The sequence below is a fragment of the Notolepis coatsorum genome (assembly GCF_963971535.1).
Source record: "Notolepis coatsorum genome assembly, chromosome: 19".
In the NCBI taxonomy this organism is placed as follows: Eukaryota; Metazoa; Chordata; class Actinopteri; order Aulopiformes; family Paralepididae; genus Notolepis; species Notolepis coatsorum.
In genome coordinates, this window is record NC_140183.1 from 40,315,529 (window position 1) to 40,340,580 (window position 25,052).

The 25,052-nt window shown below is 42.1% G+C and overlaps 1 protein-coding gene across 2 annotated transcripts; it reads right to left on the reverse strand.

The window, feature by feature from the left end:
- Positions 1 to 9,018: 9,018 nt before the first annotated feature.
- On the reverse strand, positions 9,019 to 14,399 carry bola1 (bolA family member 1). 2 transcript variants are annotated; one of them, XM_084336497.1, is made up of 2 exons: positions 14,345 to 14,399; positions 9,019 to 9,890 (listed from the first exon to the last, which is right to left on the reverse strand). In XM_084336497.1, the coding sequence occupies exon 2, from the start codon at positions 9,835 to 9,837 to the stop codon at positions 9,385 to 9,387; it is 453 nt and encodes a 150-aa protein (XP_084192623.1). In that variant the 5' UTR covers positions 9,838 to 9,890; positions 14,345 to 14,399; the 3' UTR covers positions 9,019 to 9,384. The 2 variants fall into 2 exon arrangements, with proteins under 2 accessions (XP_084192623.1, XP_084192624.1); XM_084336498.1 differs by having other exon boundaries at positions 14,349 to 14,374.
- Positions 14,400 to 25,052: the final 10,653 nt, after the last annotated feature.

A 25,052-nucleotide genomic window follows, 5' to 3' on the forward strand; every position in this document is an offset into this window, starting at 1 on the left:
GAGAGAGGCAGGAGCACAGACATGGTAGAACCATGACAGGTAGAACCATGACAGTACCCCCCCCCCCCCCCCCCCTCAACGTGCACCTCCCGGTGCACCTCCAGGACAATCAGGATGCTGCTCGTGGAAGCTGGTCACGATGGATGGATCCAAGATCCACCATTGTGGAATCCAGCTGCGCTCCTCTGGGCCGTAGCCCTCCCAGTCCACGAGGTACTGAAAACCTCTGCCCCGACGGCGTACGTCCAGCAGGGGGGGGGGGAGGAGCGGGAGTAGGAGGAGACAGGGGACAGAAGGAGACAGAACCATGACAGGTAGAACCATGACAGGGAGAGGTAGTTTGGTATCTATCTTCGCATTTCCCATAATGTTGGCATGTTCCTTTAAGTCAGAAAAAAAGTACAGTGCAGCAATTCTGAGCTGTGTGCCATGCATGCCAAGGAAAACAATGGCTCAGCAGCGCAAAGTGATTTTGCTGGTGGTCATCTGCAGAGGCCTCAATGCTGACATATCTTCTGATTACGTTATGTTCTAACTGTCAATCACCTGACAATCACTGGAAGAAATGGAAGTCTCCCCTAGGAAGTAAGAATATGTTGTACAAGCTTTGTTGCCTTTGTTAGCTGGGACAGCAGTTCATTTCAAGCTAGGTTTGACATAGCAACGTTTGTATTTAGAAAGAAAATGTGTAAACAAGTAGAATTTTAATTACGTATGGCATGCATTGCACAATGATTGGGGGAAATTCGAGGTAGACGGTTGTAAATGCTGTAATGAAATTACACTGGAATTCTCCTTCAAAAGTACAATTGAGTACCTCAGACGAAGACCCATATAAGTCCATTTGACGTTTTCAGAGTAAGACTTTTTCAAACTTTATTACCTAAAGATGGTTATAGTATTGTGTTCATTCATAGTTAAAGATATTAGAGTCTGAGTACTTTCTGGTGATATATTCCATTTACACTCTAAGTGATTTGGATTGATTTTAAAACTGCAAATACATGGGCTGTCCAAAGGATTTCAAAATGGATGTACATGGTTCTTCAGTGTGAAGGGTTCAGTTGAAAATGGAGGACTGCTTTTACCAGGGTATTGACATTTTTGCTCAAGGATTTGTGTAGCCTACTTCCACTGCTAAAGCTAAGTAAACACCATATCCTATAGGCCTATGTGTTCCTATGCTGGCTGTCAATCAAATCCCAGAATGATTCCGGACATCGATGTTTGAATAACTTACAACCTCTTGACTCAAAACATCAGCATTGAGTAATACTCAAGGGGCCAAGCAATAACATAATATGATAATATGATAATAGCTTCAGGCTGAGCATAAACATAATCGTATAGTGTGTTCTGCACTCCAGGGGGCTCAGCTATGCTAATCCTCCTTGAGGCAGAGCAAGGAATAATGGCAAGGTTAGCGAGCTATAGCCTAGGAAGAGGAAGACAGATGTTTATGTTGATGGCTGGGCTGACAGAAGATTCTGGAGAGTGAAAGTCAGGCGACGGGACAGGCCAGGGGGCCATGAGCAAATGAGAGGCTTTCAAAGATTTCAGCGAAGGTGTATGGGGACGGCTGTATGGGGACGGCTGTATGGGGACGGCTGTACGGCGAGGATATGTGACAAAAGTTCAGTTATGTTTGCACTTGAAGGGGATAGACTGTCAGGAGAAAGCCGGTAAGAGGTTAAAAGAAGTTTACAAGGAGAGAGTCGTTTGGCAAAGCCAAAAAGATTGTAAAGTGGTTCATAAGTGTTTTTTCCTTTTCTTTTTGATTGACAGGGAGTGAAGGGGGGGGGGGGGGGGGGGGTTCGAGAGGAATGAGAACGGGTTCAAAGCTAGTGTGCAGGAGTGGGAAGATTAGAGAGGTTGAGAAAAAAAGTTGAGAGAGGGTGGAAGGAGGACAGAAAGGGCTTGAAAGAGTCTTATCTGGGTCCCATCTGTCTTGACATGTACACTCCCCTGGTTAGAAGCCTGGAGGAGAGGCATGCGTGTCAGTGACTGAGTGTGGATCCTCCAAACAGGGCTCAGGGCTATAAGGCCTTGGCCTGTGCACTCTGGCCCAAAAACTGGCCTAACCAGCCCCATGCCTCAACCCCCAGCCAATCTCTCATGACTTACTGCTGTCATGTGATATAGAACCGACTGCGCGGTGAAAAACCATTGACACAAAGGCAGTCACACATCAGTGAAGATACAGATGTTGCCTGCATTGATAATTCACCTTTCAGCCTTTGGCGTTTCTGTGATTCGTCATGCAGTTTTTATTTTTTTTGATAGCCAAGATGTCGCCACATTTCCTTCTGGTTGATTTTGGAAAGCGTTCAAATCGCGTGACTCGTGCTTTCTAAAACGTGTGTGAGATATTTTGCTGATCATTAGTGGGGGGGGGGGGGGGGGTGATAATTGATTTGAGTGAAAATCCCAATTCCATATCTGGTGAGTTTAAAGTGACTTGAAGTATGAAGATTATTTCCATAAGCATGTACAACAATGACATTAATACTTTGAAATAATAAATGGAAACAGTATCACTATCATCCTGCATTCATCTCATAAATAAGTAATAAAAAATACCAGGCAGGTTACAGGTATAATACAACCAGATCCCAACTGAGAAACCTCCTCTCACATCCTCCATTGAAAGGAGAAGGGAGGGGGTGGGGGGGGGGTTACTTACTCTTACTAAATGATTGTTTACAAGAATTAAAGCACATTATGGGATACTGTCCAAATTATGAGGTATTGTAAGATCTCTGCTTTCAAAAGTGCAATGTTTTTTAACTAGTGTTTTTGAAATATTAACTGAGGAATTTCATGTCACAGACCTTTTCTTGTTACCATGGAAACATACTGTAGTGTTTTGGAATGAAACACTTAATATTAAGAACTTTTGGGACGAGTTAAAAGATGATTGAATGATTTCAGTTAAGGACAAATCACTCTCCTCCAAATAATTACCTTAACATTAGCCAAGGGTTGAAAATAGCATCATATAGACTTTTGCATATACCTTGAACACTGAAAAACCATATACCGTAAATCTGTTTTGAAATCTTTTGGACACCCCATGTATTTGCAAGTGTGAAGTTAATCTAAATCATTTGGTGTGAATGTGACAAGAAATTACTCAACCTCGACTGTCTTTAACTATGAGTGAACACATCTTTAGATGATAAGGTTTGAAAACATTGTTCCTCTGAAAACTTCAAACGGATTCATACTGTATGGTTCTTTGTCTGAGGTACTGAATTACATTCTTAATAATGGAGTGAGCCACTTAGAATTGGATGTACAAGTAACATCATATTGACTTCTTTACTAATTTTGTTCTTGGTCATCATGGAGAGAGTCACTTATGATATTTTAATGAAGTAATTATGATAATTAACTGCTTACTATTCTAGAAAAGTTACAATATAAATCAAACCGGGTCAAATCGAAAATAGCAATGCATCAATCTTCAGAATAATAACCAAATAATTTAATCATGACCCCGATAATTGAAAGTGAATCAAATCAAACTGGTCCCTGATGCTTCCCAACTCTACCGACCATAGAAGAAAAAAGATTTATCGATCCAAGACATTTCCCTCCAAAACCCTCCAGAGATGTTTCACTTCACTCACTCGTATGGCACACCTGGGAGATTTGCAATAATGAATGCCTGATGTGCGGAGCCAGTTAATTCCCCTATAAAAGAACTCCCTTCCTTCTTCCTGTGGGCCCCCGCTGTTGTTTATCAAACGAGGTAACGTCCTGTCATGTGACCCCCTCCTCCTCCCAGCATCCCACCTGTGTGGACTTTTCTCTTAATCCCCCCACGAGCCCCCCCCCCCCCCCCCCCCATTTTTTCTTTTTGCTTCGCTTTGAATACTTAGACTACTGAGTGTAACTAATTCTCCCACACAAGGACATTGTCTTCCCCTTATCTCTGCTTTTGTCCGTCCCTTTCAAGACGTCCATTCACCGATTTCATTAGTTGAGAGTGTGGTGTGGGAAGACGGCAAAAACTTTCCAATTAAAAGGACTTAATAGGCTGTTACCATCATCTTAAATCCAACACTTGCATCGTGAAACCAGCTAATGATTACTTACCAGGTCATTGGAAGGAGATTTAAAAACCCATTCTTGTGGTTTTTCTGTAGTGATTGTGGTTTAAAAAAAATGGCTAAGCGTTATTTTGAATTGTCCTCTTATTTTGTAGCATTGTTGTCCTACAAACTCAAAAAGAAAATATCATAGTATACATTTTTCTTTCATTTTCCTTATAAGCTAAACAAAATACACTATTCCACAAAGTCTTTAGCAGTAGCATCAAAAACACATAAACTTAACGATTGTTGTTACTAGCTGGGTTTTAATTAAACGTGTTTAACAGGCTCCTTTCCCTATAGCACACATGCTGCACAGTCCCTCCCGCTGACCAGGGGGCCAGTGAAGGCAGCTAGTCCCCTGGGACGACCAAACCAGCCTTTCTCAGACACCCATTTGGTGCACCCCCCACCGCAGTGGATGACCCCAACCTGGAGGGGTCAGCTGCGGCAGAGGGAGCCCCCCTGGTGCGGAGCCGCAGCGTAAATCAGGGGGCCTGTCTATCGCGGGAACCCTGCCCTACCCGGGGTCCCAGCCCAGCCTGGCACCATTCGTCCCCGGGCTCTGACGCAGAAGTGGCGCTGCCAAGGTGGGTTCCCACTGACCTGCTGCCCAGAACTGACCTAGGGCCCCGGGGAAGATCCATCAGTAATCAGGGACTGGACAGGGGAGAGGCTGCCTGGTGCCTTGCTAGCAGGGTGGGGGTCAATTACTGCACATACAATAACATAGTAGTAGTTTAAAACTTGATGTATTCTGTATTCTGAAACAGCATCAGAATGCCCCTCCAAACCCCCCTTTTTTTCCTATTTTCTTTTTTATTGAGAAATGCATTTAGAAAATATATTTCAATATATATTTAAAACTGCCACTTTCAACGCTCTGATCCAAATCCACACAAACATGGCTCAATGGACTCTGACACACCGCCTACGTAACAATTCTCTCAAGTATATAACATGTGTCATAACAAGCCACGACCTATTAAGGTGACCATACCAGCCCTGTCATTTCACTGTAACGGCGGGAGGCAGAATAGGTGATATACTGCCCCTCACATGTAAAACAGTACACCTTTTAAGTGTAAGGCAAGTCCCTACACTCCTTCTTATCGCCCCCGACAACTTGACATGTCTCCCTCTCCATCATAACAGCACCTGGAATTGTGACACGTAAATCTCATCCGCAGAGACAGTCTGCGCTTCCCCAGGCAGTATGGCCAGCTTATTGCCTGCTCTCCTCTCTTGCCCCCTGTGTACATCTCTGCCCTCGGGCCGAGCTCTAATGGACGAGCAGGGGTCATAAAATGGTTCTGTGTTCCTTTTTTCCAAACCAGTGCCACCAGTTGTTCCCCCTCCTCACCGGGGCCTTTTGTGAGGCCTGACAGGCCGTCTATTCCAGACCCACGGAGGACGATTGTACAAGTCAACATGCATTACCTTCAGTCGACTCTGCATTCCACCCAAGGCCTTCATGAGCTAACAATAACGCAGAACGGAGTTGGGAGCGAAAACGTTGAAATTTATGGTGGCACTGGCTCCGTGGTGTTCTTTCATACTGACTGTCCTTTGTTTATGCGACTTATCAAACTTTGAAACATCCTTTTAAAAATATGAAGAGCACGTTGGTTTGGCAGATAAATGAGGTCGGGGGGAAAGATGGGACTCTTCTCTGTTTGTTTAAGTCTCCCACCAACAGCGCTTTCATGGCGTATGTTGTTGTTTTTTTGTCCCATTACTCTTAATGTTTTCATAATAAGAGTGATTTTTGGCCAGGGGTTGAAGGACAAGAGGACCTTCAGGGTGACACTAAAGATCCCAGAGACAAAAATAGACACCACACACCCACACACAGTTAGAATGTGTGATTCTGAGAACAAATGAGTAAACTAGCAAACATTTTTGAGTTGTGCAACTGCCACTAACTCTAGTACCAAAGACACACTGTTAAAATCTTAACCAAAATGACAAGAGAAAAAGCATTTTTGGCTCAACTGTTAAGTTAGTCAAACTCCCACATATGGCCTCCTGGCTTCAAACCCATGTTTAGACACGTCTGTTCTTTGGTCTCCTCTACCACAGTAATGAGAACATTGGGTCTGTATACAGTATATTATTGCCTAGATACATATATAATACACATCTCAACTACTCAACTCAACTACAATACACAACTCTTTGGGCATGTCTGATGTGATGTAAAATAATATAGATGTGATTCACTAGAGGCTATCCTTTAAAAATATTTATAAAGCCCATATCAATGATGTTTGAGTTAGTTAATTTAGTTTTCTTCATAGATTATCACCAAGTCTATCATCATAAAATGCAGGCTAGGTATGAAAATATTGTGTTATATATTTTTCTTTATCATAAATGGAGAATGCAATGGACTGACATATGGATCATCAACATGATAGACATAACAAAGATATATTGTATTAATCAACTCACAAGCCCTGTCCAGTTGGACTAAATATTTGCCCATACTGCCCTCATGTGGTAACATGTGAACCACAGGCCATGTGGCTTTGAAACACAAGGTCAGGTCTAAAATGAAGGAACATGGTGTTTCGGGACATTTTTCATTTGGGTGGACATTTATAAGTATTCATGATGGTCAGCCAGCAATATTGACTGCTCTGGTGTCCCATGGTCGTCACACATTTCGTGGATCAATAAATGTTTTGCTACGACCAGTAGGGATGGGAATTGGCAGGGACCTCTTGAATTTATTTAATTTAAATTAATTATTGGATGGGGTTATCATGATTCAGTTAGTAATATTGATTAATTGCATTGCATTGATGCTTTCCCAATTTGATGTGGTTGGGTTGATGTATATCATGGGTTGATATATTTATGTTCTTAAAGTTTTGATGACTGAGGGCCAATTTAGGGACTCAATGTTGGAATGAGGGCTGCCCAAGAAAAAATATTTTCTTTAATAGCCTATTCTTAATGACAAAGGTGCATGTCTACAATTTATGCTTTGAAAATGCCTGGTTTGCAGCCAGCAATGTATAATAAACACAATTTGTAATTAATGAGGCTAAAACTTGCAAAACCACCAGTATGAGAAACATTGAGTACACAAACTCCCCTGTCTTTTCTGCCCTCTACAGGCACAAGTGGGGAATGACACAATCCTGTGTGCAGTCATTTCAGTATATCATATTAGCGAGATGCCTAGTTGCCATGCAACCAGGGCTTGACGTTGACACCTGCCCACCTGCCCAGGGCTAGTGAAAATGCTGAGTGGCTAGTGACTTTGGAAAACCACTAGCCACAGTGGCTAGTGAGCCAAAAAGTTAACGTCAAGCCCTGCATAGGTGTGTCAATGATAATGTTCACAGCGTTTGGAGCAACAATGTAATTGCTAGGTTCAACACAACTCTTCCACATCTACACCCTCCATCTTGTCCCAGTCAGCCGTTGCCCCAACTGGAGCTCCTTTTGCGGCTGAGTCACTGGTCGCAGGCAGTAGTAAACAATGGCGTCAACAGTCAGAAGCACAGAACTTTGTACAGTTGGCGTGTAGCAGTACGATTACAATGATACTGTCCCCAGCAGGGGTTAGTGAAGAAGAAATTACCTATATTTATTACTTTTTGGGTGGGGGCGCGAGTGTGGGGATTTTTGGCTAGTGAAAATGCTGAGTGGCTAGTGACTTTGGAAAACCACTAGCCACAGTGGCTAGTGAGCCAAAAAGTTAACGTCAAGCCCTGCATGCAACCAGTAGCCTTGCAAGCTTTCAACAAGCTGTCATTCCTATCTGGACAGCTCAGTCCAGGGGTAGCAGTTGTACCTTCTTGAAAGCAAAGTACTGTGTGGTGTAGGTTGCTTTTAAACTGTATTAGAACCGGACAAAATATAACGCACACATTTACCTTCCTTAAATCATAGTGGGCTGCCAGAAACGTTTCCGAGGGCGGCCATTGGCCCACCGGCTGCACTTTGAGTATCCCTGGTGTATTAGAATGATTAGATGACAGACAGCAAACCCGACATTTCATTGAAAATATGACAGTGATATGACATGCACCACCAGTCTAAGAGGGCAAGTCCATTGCTATGTTTTTGAGTTCTCTTTTAAATAAAATATTTCAGAATAGTGGATAAATACCAATTTGAGATGAGCTCATCATTGAGGTCTCTGCACCATTGCCATTCTCTTCAAACCAGTGGGTGACCAGCAGTGACCCTTTGATCAGGGCAGTCAATGTGAAGGAAACGGCTTCCATAAATAAACACATCATGAGATGAAGGCGACTGATGCTGCGTTTTCCTTATTTCTGTTTTGTTTTTCTTGCCTCATAGCACAGCATTAATCACGCTGATTAGTGGTTAGAATTGAGCCCTTCAAGGGTTGAATGGATTCACGCCTGCTAATGTCTGGAGACAGTAGATTGATTGACCCTTGACTTATATGGGATCTAATATTCCTTTATTTTGACTGCACCATGTAATACAAAAACATTGGATGTTTTATACTCTGTATGCATTCAGTAACTTTTGGAAAAAGCACAAATGTTTTATGGTTGCTGTACTGTATGTAATGTTCTCCATGTGATGTACTGATGTGGTCCACAAGGTGACTTGGCCTGACCTTTACCTGACTAACAGCTTTTAAACCTACACTGTAGGTTTACAATGGAATGTGTAGCACATACACTGTATGTAGGTACAGGACAATGACTAATGGGTGGAAATAATAACAACAACAATGGTAGACATAAACATATGGCCTAATGACAAGACCCATGTGTTTCAGCCAATTAAGAAAATATCTTTGTTCCAATGAAATATGGCCCTGTTGTTGCTATGTTGTGTTCTTTTATTAAATCACTATATCCACCCGACACTGAAAAAGCGCTCTACACACTGTCAATAACAAGTTGTTGTTAAAAAAAAAAAAAGCTTGAAGACCAAGAAAAGTTTATTTAAACACTCCTCATGGGTATTATTCATTCAATTCAATTTGAACATGACCTCCTTCCCTCACTTGTTTTCCCTGCTAGTCACACCACACAGAACGCCGACCAAGAACAAAAACACACACACCACCCTTCCACGCTTCTCTTACTGCATTTGTCATAATCATGTCACTATCTTTATGGCTTGCCTTTATATTGATCAATTAACACCATGCTTGATAAATATGATGAAACCTAAAACCCATCTCCTCCTGTGGTATTATCTATTATTTATTGACAAGTCCTCCATCTACACCTTTTTCATTCTGGTCCTCACAGTCCAGGTGTAGGGAGGTAAAAACGCTATGTAGTCACTCCCGTCCAGCCTGGAGCTTCTCCTCCACCGTGTGGTCGCCCCTGGACCCCCCCATACACGGTGGACTCTTGGCCAGGCTGGGGTTACTGCCCCACTGCTGGGGCGTCTTGGCCTGGATAGCCAGCGCGTGGACGCAGCTACTCAGCTCCTCACGCAAAGCCTCGTTGATCAGACGATGGCGCTGCAACAGCGAGAGGCCCTCGAAACGCGGACTGACGACCAGAACTCGGAAGTGGGATTCGGAACCGGGAGGCACGGCATGCATGTGGCTTTCGTTGTGAACCTCTAGGTGTTCCGGCTCAAGCCCATCGGTCAGTTTGGTTCTTATAGCCCTTTCAACGGGCCGGTTAGGATCGGGATCCATGTGCAGTGTGAAATGGGCCAGAGGGCGGCGTAAGGCAAGCGTGGTGGAGATGGGACGAGCACAGCGGAGCACGCTGGACAGCATCCGACGTTGTGGTGGGACACAGAGGACAGCCTGATATACAGACCTGAGATCTTCTGCCAAATGATTGGAGAAACAGTCTGTTAAGTATCACAATATTCAAAACCATGCACACCTATACAACAGAAGGCATCTCGATGACCCAGATAGTATTGCCTTTGGCTTTTCTGTTGCAACTACTACTTTGCCAGATTCACTCTGCAGCTAAAAACAATGTAACATTAATGTATATCTCTGCAATTGTTTGCCAATGCCAGATCCATTACTGCAGCTTCAACTTTGGGCAGAAACAAGTTGTCACAGAGAATTAGCTTCTTTCCATATTTAACCCTTTCACTACGACACTAGAAGGTTAACGCTTTCACCACCACACTAGAAAGTTAACCCTTTCACTACCACACTAGAAAGTTAACTTAACCCTTTCACTACCATACTATAGAAGGTTAACCCTTTCACTACCACACTAAACGGTTAACCGTGGTGAAAGGTTAACCTTCTGTAGTGTGATAGTGAAAGGTTAACCTTCTGTAGTGTGATAGTGAAAGGTTAACCTTCTATAGTGTGTTAGTCAAAGTGTTAACCCTTTGTAGTGTGGTAGTGAAAGGGTTAAACGTACATGGCTACATTCCGACAGGCTTGGGTCAATGACAACTCTCTGGTACAACAACCACCTTGGGGTTCAAATGGTTTGCATTTCAACATTTAATAAAAATAAATTGTATTTAACAAAGAACTCCGGCACACCATCTTCTTCACTTGTAATTAATACTTATTTAATGGGAACAATGTTTCGATACAAGGATCTTCATCAGGTTATCTACCATCAGGAAATAGGACCTTCATCAGGAAAATAGGATTTTAATATATAAGTCCGGTATAATATAACCGATAGGGCATGCAAACCCTCATCTGCACTTTAATTATATTGTTTATTTTTCATTGCCTATATTTATGTCTTTCTACCATGGCATTACCGTGCCCATACCTTAGCCCCTTTCGTGACTGTGATGCACGCCAACAAGGTTTGGCCGACCTTGTTGATTGATTGATTGAAAACTTTATTAACAGATTGCAGAATGGGTACAAAACAATACAGTACAGCTCAATTAACACAATTGTTAAGGGGATGCAGACCAGAGAAAGACTTTCGTCTTTTTACATCAGGGTCCCCCATTTTCAATTCATCATATGGCTACCCATACCTGTACCTCCCACGTAATTTTTTTTCGTAGCCGCAGTTTGCGGAGACGCTCTCTGATTGGCCACTGACGTTTCTGGTCATGTGACATGTGCGCCCAATCGTGTGACGCCTGTTTCTTTCACCGGTTAAGCTTAGGCACTCTTTCGAAGTTGGTTAAGGTTAGAGTTTGTCTTAGAGCAGGGCGATAGAACACCAGCCCTGATACCAAACTCTAACCTTAACCAACTTCGAGGGTACTACGACTATGCTTGCACCTCATGGTACCAAAGCACCTCAAAGGCGCTAAAAACAAAATTACAAACATCTCAAAACAAACTGGTCAGACTACTGCTTGACCTTACTCCTAGAACCCACCTCACCCCTGCCCACTTTGACAACCTAGGATGGCTTAGAGTAGACGACAGAGTACAGCAACTTGCAATGGGCCTGGTCTACAAGATACACTACACGACCAAGGTACCCATGTACATGTCAAAATACTTCCCAAAGGTCAGTGAATACCACGATCACAACACCAGAGGGAGCGCCACAAATCATGTTAAACCCAGATTCGGCTCAAATAAGGGACTAAACACGTTTCGCAATTATGCCACATCAATGTGGAACGCCCTACCCAAAGCTGTAAAGGAATGTGGATCACTACCCACTTTCAAAGCCACTCTCAAGGGACACCTACAGGAGACTGCAATTCAAAACTGGCCCCTGTAAATGTCCTAACCCAACCCCCTCCAATGTACAGTCATTTACCTAGCATGGTTGTCAATAGTCCAATGTACAATTTTGCTTGTTTGTACAGTGTTTCCCCCCCCCCCTCAATGTACAGTTTTGCTTGTTTATACAGTGTTTCTCCCCCCCCCCCCAACCACCTCCAATGTAAATTACCCAGTATGGTTGACAATATCCCAATGTACCCAACCCCCCCCACACAACCCCACCCAACCTCCTCCAATGTACAGTTTCTACGTCAAATGTATATACTCCCTTTTCTTGACTCCTTCTGTATCACAAACAGTACTGTATTTGCAAATCTGGTATGTCATAAATGTATAGATGTAGCAGTACTGAATATCTGTATGTCATGTATGTCAGTGGTTCCCAAAGTCGGGGTCGCGACCCAAAGGTGGGCCGCGAGCAGCCACGGGTGGGCCGCGAGATGATTTAAATTTTTTTTTTTTTTTTTTTGGTCAGGCCACTGAACTTAGAAGCAGGCCAGGACAGTGTTTCTAGTTGTATTCTAAAATGTGACTATATGGTTTTATATTAACTTAATATATAAACAAAAACGAAAAATCTACTTATTTCAACGAACATTTCAAACTAAATAACAGATTATGCACATAAAACGCTGAAAACAACCGAAGCAACAATAGTATTTTAATGAGGCTATTATTATTATCATTATTATTTTGCAACAAGTTAGCCCTCTCATAAATAGCACATATAAATGAATAACTAACTTGAACTAACTTAATAGGATTGAAGTGATATTTGGCTTAAAAAATCGGTCACATGGCAAAAAAAAAGAAAAAAAAAAAGCCTGACGATGTGCATTGGGCCGCGGCTCTCTGACGCCTTATTTTCTGGGCCCTGGCCTGAAAAGTTTGGGAACCCCTGATGTATGTCATACATGTGCTGATGAATTGAAAATGGGGGACCCTGATGTAAACAAGACGAAAGTCTTTCTCTGGTCTGCATCCCCTTAACAATTGTGTGTATTGAGCTGTACTGTATTGTACCCATTCTGCAATCTGTTAATAAAGTTTTCAATCAATCAATCAATCAATCAATCAATCAATCAATCAGTCGCCCAAGCTTAACCAGTGATAAACTAGGCGTTAGGTAGTTTGCATGCTGTTCGAGGCGGAAATGGGCAAAGACACAGCTCGTCACGCGATTGGGCGCACATGTCACATGACCAGAAACATCAGTGGCCAATCAGAGAGCGTCTCCGCAAACTGCGGCTAGTACCTCCCCTGCGTATTTTTTTCGTAGCCGCAGTTTGCGGAGACGCTCTCTAGCCGTGTCTATACTTTCCGTAGCCGCATTTCTGGCGGACGCTCTCTGATTGGCCACTGACTGACGCTCTCTGATTGGCCACTGACATGTTTGCCCAATCGCGTGACGAGCTGTGTCTTTGCCCATTTCCGCGTCGAACAGCCTGCAAACTACCTGGCGTTCTATCGCCATGCTCTAAGACAAACTCTAACCTTAACCAACTTCGAAAGAGTGCCTAAGCTTAACCGCCGAAAGAACTTGCCGTCACGCTCTAAGACAAACTCTAACCTTAACCAACTTCGAAGAGTGCCTAATCTTAACCAGTGTAGAAACAGGCGTCGGCCAATCAGAGAGCGTCTGCCAGAAATGCGGCTACGTAAAGTATAGACGCTCTCTGGCCACTGACGTTTCTGGTCATGCGACATGTGCGCCCAATCGTGTGACAAGCTGTGTCTTTGCCCATTTCCGCCTCGAACAGCATGCAAACTACCTAACGCCTAGTTTATCACTGGTTAAGCTTAGGTGACTCTTTCGAAGTTGGTTAAGGTTAGAGTTTGGAATCAGGGCTGGTGTTCTATCGCCCTGCTCCAAGACAAACTCTAACCTTAACCAACTTCGAAAGAGTGCCTAAGCTTAACCAGTGAAAGAAACAGGCGTCACACGATTGGGCGCACAGGTCACATGACCAGAAACGTCAGTGGCCAATCAGAGAGCGTCTCCGCAAACTGCGACTACGAAAAAAAATAACGCACCTCCCCTCCCGCTATGACGCCCGAATTCCCCCAAGGGGATCAATAAAGGAATATCTTATCCCATCAGGAAATAGGTCTAGGACTAATATAATTGGTAGATAATAACCTGATGAAGGTCCTTGTACCGAAGATCTCAATAAATATGTTTTAATTGCAAGTGAATTAAGACAGTGTGCAGGAGTTGTCTGTTCTACTGTTGTCGGCCCATGGTCTTCTCCTCCAACATTTTGTATAAGTCTATGGCAAAACCCCATTTAACTGACATTGTTCCTGGGTCCACTAACATGACTTCCCCTAACGCAGTCCATATAATAGGCTAGTAGTATAATAATAGGCTAGTAGTGTGTATGTCTAGGCTAGGGGGTGACTAACGTTAGCTGATACCGTGCTTGCTGGTCCCCCTCTGTTTATGTAACGTTGGCTATCATATCAGCATGATATGACAGCACACATCACATTGACAGCAGAAGCAAGTCAGCATAGACAATCATCTTCATACAGTTCCGTATTGAAAATAAGTTGTAACTTAAGGCTAACGTGTTAAAATTATGATTTTACTCACCTACTTGACAGTACAAGTATGGAAGCCGTGTCCTCGACGCGTCTCTACAATTCGTAGCCGCATTTCTGCAGACCCCTCTCTGATTGGTTGAACTCTATTTTTGCAGACCCCTCCCATTTCTGCAGACCCCTCTCTGATTGGTTGAGCGAAGCCCCTCTCTGATTGGCCCCCCGCATGAGCCGAGACAAGCTCCTCTAGCCAGGAGTCGAAACTCCGTTAACTCCAGAGAGAGAGGCTGAACGCAATTTATACTCATGGAAGTATTGATTACGCCATAACGAATCATTCAAAAAATATACCGTTAACTGGAATATGTTGTGTGTGCCTTTACACATGTTGGATAGGATTATGTAATTGGTTTGTATAGCGTCGCGTATAACGTTATTTCGCGTGACTTCACGGTTTATTCACATTTCACAACACAGCCAGCGGTCTGAATGAATGAATGAAAACTTTATTTAACAGATTGCAGAATGGGTACAATACAGTACGGCTCAATACATACAATTGTTAAGGGGATGCAGACCTGAGAAAGACGTTTGTCTTGTTTCCATCAGGGTCCCCCATTTTCAATTCATATAGACATATATGACATACATGACATACAGATAGTCAGTACTGCTACATCTATACATTTATGACATACCAGATTTGCAAATACAGTACTGTTTGTGATACAGAAGGAGTCAAGAAAAGGGAGTATATACATTTGACGTAGAAACTGTACATTGGAGGTTGGGTGGGGGGGGTTGGGTACATTGGGATATTGACAACCATACTGGGTAATTTACATTGGAGGTGGTTGGGGGGGGGGGGGGGGGCGGGGGGCATACTGTATAAACAAGTAACACTGTACATTGAGGGGGGGGGGGAGGAGACACTGTACAAACAAACACAATTGTACATTGAACTATTGACAAAACCATACTAGGTAAATGACTGTACATTGGAGGGGGTTGGAATGATTGGGTTAGGATATTTACAGGGGCCAGTGTTGAATTGCAGTCTCCCGTAGGTGTCCCTTGAGAGAGGTTTTGAAAGTGGGTAGTGATCCACATTCCTTTACAGCTTTGGGTAGGGCGTTCCACATTGATGTGGCATAATTGCGAAACGTGTTTAGTCCCTTATTTGAGCCGAATCTGGGTTTGACATGATTTGTGGAGCTCCCTCTGGTGTTGTGATCGTGGTATTCACTGACCTTTGGGAAGTATTTTGACATGTACATGGGTACCTTGGTCGTGTAGTGTATCTTGTAGACCAGGCCCATTGCAAGTTGTTGTACTCTGTCGTCTACTCTAAGCCATCCTAGGTTGTCGAAGTGGGCAGGGGTGAGGTGGGTTCTAGGAGTAAGGTCAAGCAGTAGTCTGACCAGTTTGTTTTGAGATGTTTGTAATTTTGTTTTTAGCGCCTTTGAGGTGCTTTGGTACCATGAGGTGCAAGCATAGTCGTAGTACCCCTGAATGAGTGCTCCTGCCAGAGTCTTCAGGGTGTTCTTGTTTACCAGAGAGGAGATCCGGTACAAGAATCGAGTTCGTTGGTTGACTTTTTTTATTACATTGGATGCCATTTTGTCACAGGAGAGATTAGCCTCTAGGATGGACCCCAGGTAGGTAATTTCATCTTTCCTTGTGACAATATTGTCACCCACTGTAACTGAGAAGCCGTCGGTCTTGCTGAGTTTGTTATTTGAACCGAAGAGAATGGACTCTGTTTTGCCCATGTGTAATGATAGTTTGTTATCAGCGAGCCATATGCAGATTCTGCCTAGTTCCGAGCTGAGGGTTTTTTCAACCTGTAACTTGTTCTTGTCAGAGACCAGCAGGGCTGAGTCGTCCGCAAACAGGAACAAGTTGCAGTCACAAGCTGACGACATGTCATTTGCATAAATTAGGAACAGTAGCGGTCCTAGTATGCTTCCTTGTGGAACACCACAGCTCACTGTGAGGGGGGGGGATAGGGTACCGTTTACCTCCACCATCTGTTCCCTCCCCTCAAGGTAGGATTGCATCCAGCTCACTGATAGACTATCAAAACCAATTGCTTTTAGCTTGTCAATCAGAATGGAGTGATTGACCGTGTCAAAGGCCTTTTGTAGGTCCAGCATGACCATGCCGCAGTATTTGCCTGCGTCCACCTCTTGTTTGATGTGGTCATTCAAATAGAGAAGGCATGTGTCAGTGGAGTGGGATGTTCTGAAGCCAGATTGGAATTCGTAGATTAGATTTTTTTCCGCTAGGTACTTTTCGACCTGTTCGTAGACTATTTTTTCCATGACTTTCGAGATGGAGGTGAGAATAGAAACAGGGCGGTAGTTGCCTGGGTCTAATTTGCTGCCCTTTTTGTGCAGAGGGGTCACCCTCGCAATTTTGAAGTCCTTGGGGACGTGTCCCTGTTTTATGGAGAGGTTTATTATGTGTGTGATGATTGGTGTGATGGCGGCTGCTGAGTCTCTGAGGAATTTGGAGGGGATGTTGTCATGGCCAGTGGCCTTGTTAGGTTGGAGGGCGCTCAGTTTATTGAGTACCTCATCTGTTGTTACCGTTTCCAGCTTGAAGTCGTCCTTGCGGACCCCTAGGTTTTTGTAGAAAGCTACTATGTGTTCTACCCCATAAAGCCCTGAGTGGGAGGGTAGTTTGTTTACCAGTGTTGTGGCTATGTTTGTGAAGAAAATGTTTAAGTAATTGGCTACATCCAGCTTGTCTGTGATGAGCGTGTTGTCAGTTTTTATGTTTATGTTTGAGAATCTGGTTTTAAGTTTTTTACTGCATCCTAGTTGATTATTGAGTAATTTCCAAAGTTCACGTGGTTTGTTTTTGTTTTCCTCAGTTTTGTCATTGATGAAATTCTTTTTTGCAGTTTTGATCATGGAGTTTACGTCGTTTCTTAGTCTGTTTCTTTCTAGTTTGAGTTCAGTCACGTGGGCTTGGAGTTCACTGCTCGTGCTTTTAGTAAGCTTTGACTGACTTTTACGAAACTCAGAGCATTTTTTGTCTCTGGTTTTCATAGCGGCCAGTATTTCGGAGTGCATCCACGGCTCAGCGCGATTTTTTACCCTGGTGGTTCTTAGGGGGGCCATGTCGTTTAGTATTGCTGAGAATTTGGTTTTGAAACCAAGCCATGTTTCGTCAACCAGTGTACCATTGAGTTCATCTGACCAGTCCAGACTCTCCAGTTCAAGGTTGAAGGCCTCGCTAGAGTAGGTTTTGAGGTCTCTAGATGTGACTGTTTTGTGGCAGCCAGCCTTTTGTTTTAGTTTTTTTCGGGTACAGAATATCATATAATGATCACTTAACCCACATGCTATAACCCCTTTATTTGAGATCTTGGACTTGTCGGAGGTCAGAATGAGGTCAATGGTAGTCTGAGTTGATTCACATACACGTGTGGGTTGGGTGATTAGCTGGCTGAGGCCATGCAGATCACAAAACCTACTGAAGGCCTTGAAGACGGGTGCATCTTTTCGTTGCATATCCGTGTTCCAGTCTCCAATAAGAATTTTGTCTACATCCTCAACTCCAGCTAAACACCCATCCATTGTATCATAAAAGCCACTATGATCTGGCGGCCTGTAGACTGTGCCAACCAGTAGGGATTTCGCCCTTTCGAATAGGATTTCCACCCATACAGTTTCAATTGATTTATGATTCAGGTCATTTCTGTTGATGAATTTGGTGTCCTTGTGTATGTACATACAGACACCACCTCCATGTTTGTTCCTATCATTCCTGATTATTGAGTAGTTCTCAATCTCTATCTCTGGATCTTTTACAGAATCGTCGAGCTTAGTTTCTGAGAAGCACAGTATGTTTGCCTTACCATTTATGAATATTTGCTTGATTTCATCCAATTTGTTTTTTAACTTGTCACCTTGTCAAGTTAAACCTTGTCAACTTGTTTACACTCCCCACTTACTGTACAATGTAACATTTAGATTAACCCAGTTGTCTATCTGTATGTCATATGTTACGATGAATTGAAAATGGGGGACCCTGATGTAAACAAGACGAAAGTCTTTCTCTGGGGTCTGCATTCCCTTAACAATTGTATGTATTGAGCTGTACTGTGTACTGTACCCATTCTGCAATCTGTTAATAAAGTTTTCAATCAATTCAATCAATCAATAACTAGACAGTTACAATATAACATTTAGATTAATTAACCCAGTTAATGCCTTAAGAGAGAGAGGCTGGTGGTCAAGTCAAGAGTTATTTGTCACAAGTTGTTTATTAGCCTAGACATTTTCAATTCATCATCTTGTTTACATCAGGGTCCCCCATGTTCAATTCATGATAACATATATGACATACAGGTAGACAGATGGACAGTACTGCTACATTTAGACATTTATGACATACCAGATTTTGAACTTGTGGTAGGCCTAGACATTTTCAATTCATCTGAACTTGTGGTAGGCCTAGACATTTTCAATTCATCGTCTTGTTTACATCAGGGTCCCCCATGTTCAATTCATGATAACATATATGACATACAGGTAGACAGATGGACAGTACTGCTACATTTAGACATTTATGACATACCAGATTTTGAACTTGTGGTAGGCCTAGACATTTTCAATTCATCTGAACTTGTGGTAGGCCTAGACATTTTCAATTCATCGTCTTGTTTACATCAGGGTCCCCCATGTTCAATTCATGATAACATATATGACATACAGGTAGACAGATGGACAGTACTGCTACATCTAGACATTTATGACATACCAGATTTTGAACTTGTGGTAGGCCTAGACATTTTCAATTCATCGTCTTGTTTACATCAGGGTCCCCCATGTTCAATTCATGATAACATATATGACATATATGTATGGGCCACTCTCCAGGTGACCTGCATCGACCTTGCCCACACCAGGATCTCCTCCTCAGACTGGTGAGTCATTCGCACAGTGGCCTCAAAAGAGGTATGGTCAACGCAGGTCCAGGATGGGTTCACCGCAAACAAACCAATTACATAATCCTATCCAACATGTGTAAAGGCACACACAACATATTCCAGTTAACGGTATATTTTTTGAATGATTCGTTATGGCGTAATCAATACTTCCATGCGTATAAATTGCGTTCAGCCTCTCTCTCTGGAGTTAACGGAGTTTCGACTCCTGGCTGCGTGTACCTGTAGCTTGTCTCGGCTCATGCGGGGGGCCAATCAGAGAGGGGCTTCGCTCAACCAATCAGAGAGGGGTCTGCAGAAATGGGAGGGGTCTGCAAAAATAGAGTTCAACCAATCAGAGAGGGGTCTGCAGAAATGCGGCTACGAATTGTAGAGACGCGTCCTCGACGATGGGCGACGCGCCGGAAATGCTCAGGACAAACTGGGTATTGTAGTTACTGTGCAAATTGTAGTTCTTCCAGCAATCTTACTGGTGGTAGTTGTAGTCCCTAATCAAGTTGTAGTCCAACTCTTCATGCAAAGCAGTGTGTGTGTGTGTGTGTGTGTGTGCGTGTGTGTGTGTGTGTGTGTGTGTGTGTGTGTGTGTGTGTGTGTGTGTGTGTGTGTGTGTATAGGGTGAGTCTTTGTATGGATATAATGGATCATATACTGTATGTATATTTACACATTTAATTTCTGGGATGGGGGTAACATTAGGGCTTATGATAGCAATTATAGAATGACAGAAATTCACATATTTTCATGATTTTGACACGGTTTATTCTTGTTTCTTGTTATTCATTGTAGTTCTAAAAGGTAATTTGCACAACAAAGTGCAAACCCCACCATAAATCAACAATGAGAAAATATAAGAAAATGTCTCACACACCTTAAAACAGAATTGACATTTAACTATTCTTCATAACCGGTATTTAACATTGATGTATTTACTTATATTCCATTCTCATTTACAAAATACACAAAATCAAAGACAACATACACTATTTTTCATTTACAATACTTTTTTCCCCAGTTTTTTTTATTCATTTTCGTTTACCCTTCTCATATTTATAGTTCCACAAATAGTTCCTATACTTACATACAAACAACTACAGTTTCTACAGCACAGTACAATGACAAATGTGATAAATTCTTTGTTACATTTAATTAATGGCAATGCAATTTTATTGACAAAAGCCTCAAGACCTAGGGTTGTTTTTTAGAGAGAAGCCATGAATGTTAGCTGTTTGCATTTCAATGGACAAAGGCCAGCATATAATGTGCTTCAATTCCCAATAGCTTTAAGGGAGAGAAAAAGAGACAAATACCACTTATTGCTTTGTTAAATCTTTGCACTCACGATTGACTGTTGCTCAAGCAACAAGTTAATAATACAAAAAACCCTGTAGCAACAGAAGGTAAGATATGTAACTACTCGAGACAATCTTGACTTTTAACTGAGCCTGAACGGAGTCACTGAGATTAAATAGTTAGTTTAGCATTTTCACAGCGTTCCATGTCAGACTATACAACAATTATATTGACATCCTTGTTTATAATTTCATGGGTGATACAGGACGACATACAGAGAGAGAGAGAGAGAGAGAGAGAGAGAGAGAGAGAGAGAGAGAGAGAGAGAGAGAGAGAGAGAGAGAGAGAGAGAGAGAGAGAGAGAGAGAGAGAGAGAGAGAGAGAGAAAGAGAGAGGACATGGAGTGACAGGTTAGGAACATGCTGTCGCTGAGGATTATTCACTTTTCATTATTCATTATTATTAAATGTTTATTTCTAGAATATTAATGTGCTTTTCAGAGAAGATCTGGGCAAATTGGCCATCAAACTTGCAACTGGCCATTGGTTTCCTAAATCAGTTCAAAGAAACTAACTGCATGATAGCATAATTTCCATGGGGTCAAGGGGTATAAGGAGCTATGTTATTAGTTATTTTATATTTCCTTTAATTTTATTTACATATATTCATATCTATATCAGAGATTTGATGATGTACGTGTGTAAACTTAAGACATACAAAATATTTGGCAATAATTAATGAGAGATAATGGTACTCATGGCACACTCGAAGACAATCGGCCACTAAACCACAGATGTCAAGGTTGCACTTAGATGAATGTGTGACAAAGGAGGCAAAATGTGAGGGGGGCAGTTCATCTTGTGTTCTGTTCATCAGTTCATCAGTTCATCTTGTGTTCTGTTCATCAGTTCATCTTGTGTTTTGTATGTACAGTAGTATCTTCAGTTCATCTCATATTTTGTATGTTCAGTTTCTCTCGTATTTTGTATGTTCAGTTCATCTCGTGTTTTGTATGTTCCGTTCATCTCGTGTTTTGTATGTTCAGTTAATCTCGTGTTTTGTATGTTCAGTTCATCTCGTGTTTTGTATGTTCAGTTCATCTTGTGTTTTGTATGTAGGATGTCAGGCATGAAGCTCCTATGTTCACAACTGCATGTGCATTAATGATCTTGTTGTCATTTGGTCTTTGTGCTCTCACTAAACGTTCACCTTGTCCTTCAGGAAATCTACAGTAAGTCTGCATTTGTATGCATCTTGAAGAACACAAGGCATTCATAACTGTGCATGTACAATAAATATACATTTAGTGCAGTGGATTGGTCTATTTATAACTGTCTCAAGTCTACGTATGGCTGCTATCCTACAAAATGGCAGTTTGGACACAAACAACATTAATTTCTTCTACCTGTAATTTGTTGTCTTTTGACGGTGTTGATCTCTACCATGCAATTGTGAACATACCGCGCTTGGCCAATTTGCTATTAGCGGAACACTCTGTATTGTCGATACACAGCCCTTGGCAGTGTGTTATCATATCACGGATCTCGTGTGTCATACTGTATATACCTGACTACATTTGTATAATGAAGCTAAAGTAAACATGTGACCCATCATGCAAAGTCCCACCCCCGATTTGCCCCCCAAAATCTCATTAGCAGAATTATGCTTTTCATCTGCACTAATCCACACTGTTTAGCGTGTGCTATGCTGCAAGACAATAGAATTCCAGAAATAACGAAAAACTACAGCACCTTATAAATGAATCCTTCTATGTAAGGAAAAACATGTTCCAAACATAACCTGATAATTATTTTGTTAGGTTTAGTTCTTATCGTTATGACCTTTAAGATCGTCAGATCAATAAAGCAGCTTAAGCATCATGTATGTCTGGGCGGCCGGGTAGCACAGCGGACTAAGCGTCTGTCTACCACCACAGAGACAGTGGGATCGAATCCAGCTGTGGTGCCTCCGGCTTGGCCGACCGTCCACACTAACACAATTGGCACTGTTAGCGGGTGGGAGAGCCAACGACGGTGGGTCCTGGTCATTGTAAACAGCGACTCCTACAGTTCGGTCGGGGTGCCTGCACAGCAAGGGAAGGATCTAGGAGAGGTAGTGTGACCTTCCACATATTACACTCTCCCAGTGAGAGTCCGCGCTGCCAGGTGAAAAGAAGCGGTGGGCTGGCTACACATGTGTCGGAGGAAGCATGTGATAGTCTCCGCCCTCCCAGACCGACGGTAGGGGGTAGAGTGCGCAACGACCAGGAAGGGGATTGGGAATTGGCATAACGACTAACATTGGGATGGGAGAAAAACGGAAAAAGAAGGGGGAAAAAGATAAAAAAAAAATTAAAATCATCATGTATGTCAGTTGTTCAGTTGTAAACAAATACAAATTAAGAATTTAATTAAATAAATAAATAAATAAATAAATAAATAAATAAATAAATAAATAAATAAATAAATAAATAAATAAATAAATAAATAAATAAATAAATAAATAAATAGATAATAGATGAAAAGCTATACCAGACATCCATAATCAAACTGAAACAACCTGCGGGCCTACGAAATAGCAAACAAGATAAAAGTTCAATATTGCACACAAAGCTTCAATATTCCACAAAATAAGAAGCACATCCATATAAACATTCAACTTGAACAAAAAAAAAGGATTATTAAATATGTGTCTTAATCTATCCAGTCAGTGCACAGGCAAAATAAATCTCATCTCAATCTCATCTTCAAATCCAAAAATGTATGCTTCACGTGAACGTTTTAGTAAATTCATTGTTGACAGTTGACTGTAACCTTTTTTATTATTATTATTATTTTATTTTTTATCTCACACTGTTTTACATATATATTTAGATTTGCATATATATTTAGATTCTTCCTATGTAAATTAACATATTTCCATCCAGTGTTGAGACCGTCTTGTGCTTGAGTAGCCTACATAATAACAGTGATTATTTTTTATCAAACCGTTGTGGAAGATTGTGCAGATGGTAGTTAAGTAAAGGCATATATATACTGTATATACTATATATTGTATATACAGTATATTTTCATACCTAAAACCTCCGGGTATTTTAAAGATTTGGGGTGTGCTTTAAGAGTGGCGAGTCTCATACATGTTCATGATGACGATGCTACACACAATAGAATAAAGGCAGTATGCACTCTTTCTTGTAGGGCAGAGATTTTAAAATATCGTGGTTCGAACAACTGAAGCCAGACGGAATGCAACACATCTAAATGTTGTTTACATGTTGAACTCTAAGTTTTTCGTAAATGTACATACATACTTACTGTACATGCATAACACTCTCCAAAACACAATTTTACAAGAGAAGAAACACACTAGAAGTCTATGATGATGGATACTAAAAAGGCATTTCTCACAACAAGGTTATATGATTCAAAAGTGTTGATTGAGCAACGTGGGATTCTAAACATCTTCAACAAGTCGGGAAACGTTAGGAACATTCACACTGGCAAACGTTGTGCTTTAAATGTAACGATTTTGTTGAGGACAAACTGTGTTTCTCTTAAATGAGAATGGCAAACAAAACGGACGGCACAAATTTCAACATTGTCCATCGAGGGAGACCTAACCGCTGAGTGGTTTGAGTGAGTGACGGTGTAAAGGATGTACAGAAACAATGTTTTAAAGGGCAAAAGCTCAATAGATAACTTTGTCACATTCAAAACATAATGAAAGCAAACCTGGAATGTTCTATTGTCTATAAAATGGCAGTTATTCTGTACACTAACACAAGACCCTGGGACAGACAGAATGAGGACAGGGTCTTGGTTAAAGAGAAAACCAAGAGAGAGGTGTCTTGCTTTGTCTCACCAGAAAAAGTCAAAAATGCTTCAAATCAAGGCATACATGTTGCATTTTTGAACAATGTCCTACAATGGCAATGTACTGTAGAGTGGGGCAAGTGAGTTAAATTGCTCAGAAGAACGACGATGACTATAGAGAAACTCTGAGTCTTATTTGCATGGCTCATTATCGAAAGCCTCCGTCCCCTAACCTCTAACCGTCGGCGTGCCTTCCTCGCAGGGGTGGGGGGGGGTGGGGGTCGGGGGGGGTGCACCTACATTTATTTTCCTTTCACTACTGTGCAGCAGGGGGAAAACAACATACACTCTGAACACATACAGTTTGCTCTGTATTTACAACGCCACCCATTTTCAACAAGCATCTATAATTTTGCAACACTTCCCGCTCAATGGCCTCAAGACTGATTCAGGCATTCAGGTGCCTCCCAGCTCCACTGATCTTGAGGGCATACAGATGTGTCTATCTAATAATCACTAATTGGAGAATATGAGTCAAATCAACAATATTTACAGCTTAGCGGATCAGCGCAGCACCTGCAGGTCGATCTCCTGACGACGGAACTTCGCTCTATTTTGACACGGGGGTTAGAGGGTAGAGTTCGGAGACTTGGGCTGCTTTTTCACAGTGTGGCTAACTCCCCATGGGTGGCACCACA

What these genes read in the sequence shown, in the direction of transcription:
- bola1 (XM_084336497.1), bottom strand. Translation starts at nt 9,837, where the DNA reads ATGCTGTCCAGCGTGCTCCGCTGTGCTCGTCCCATCTCCACCACGCTT.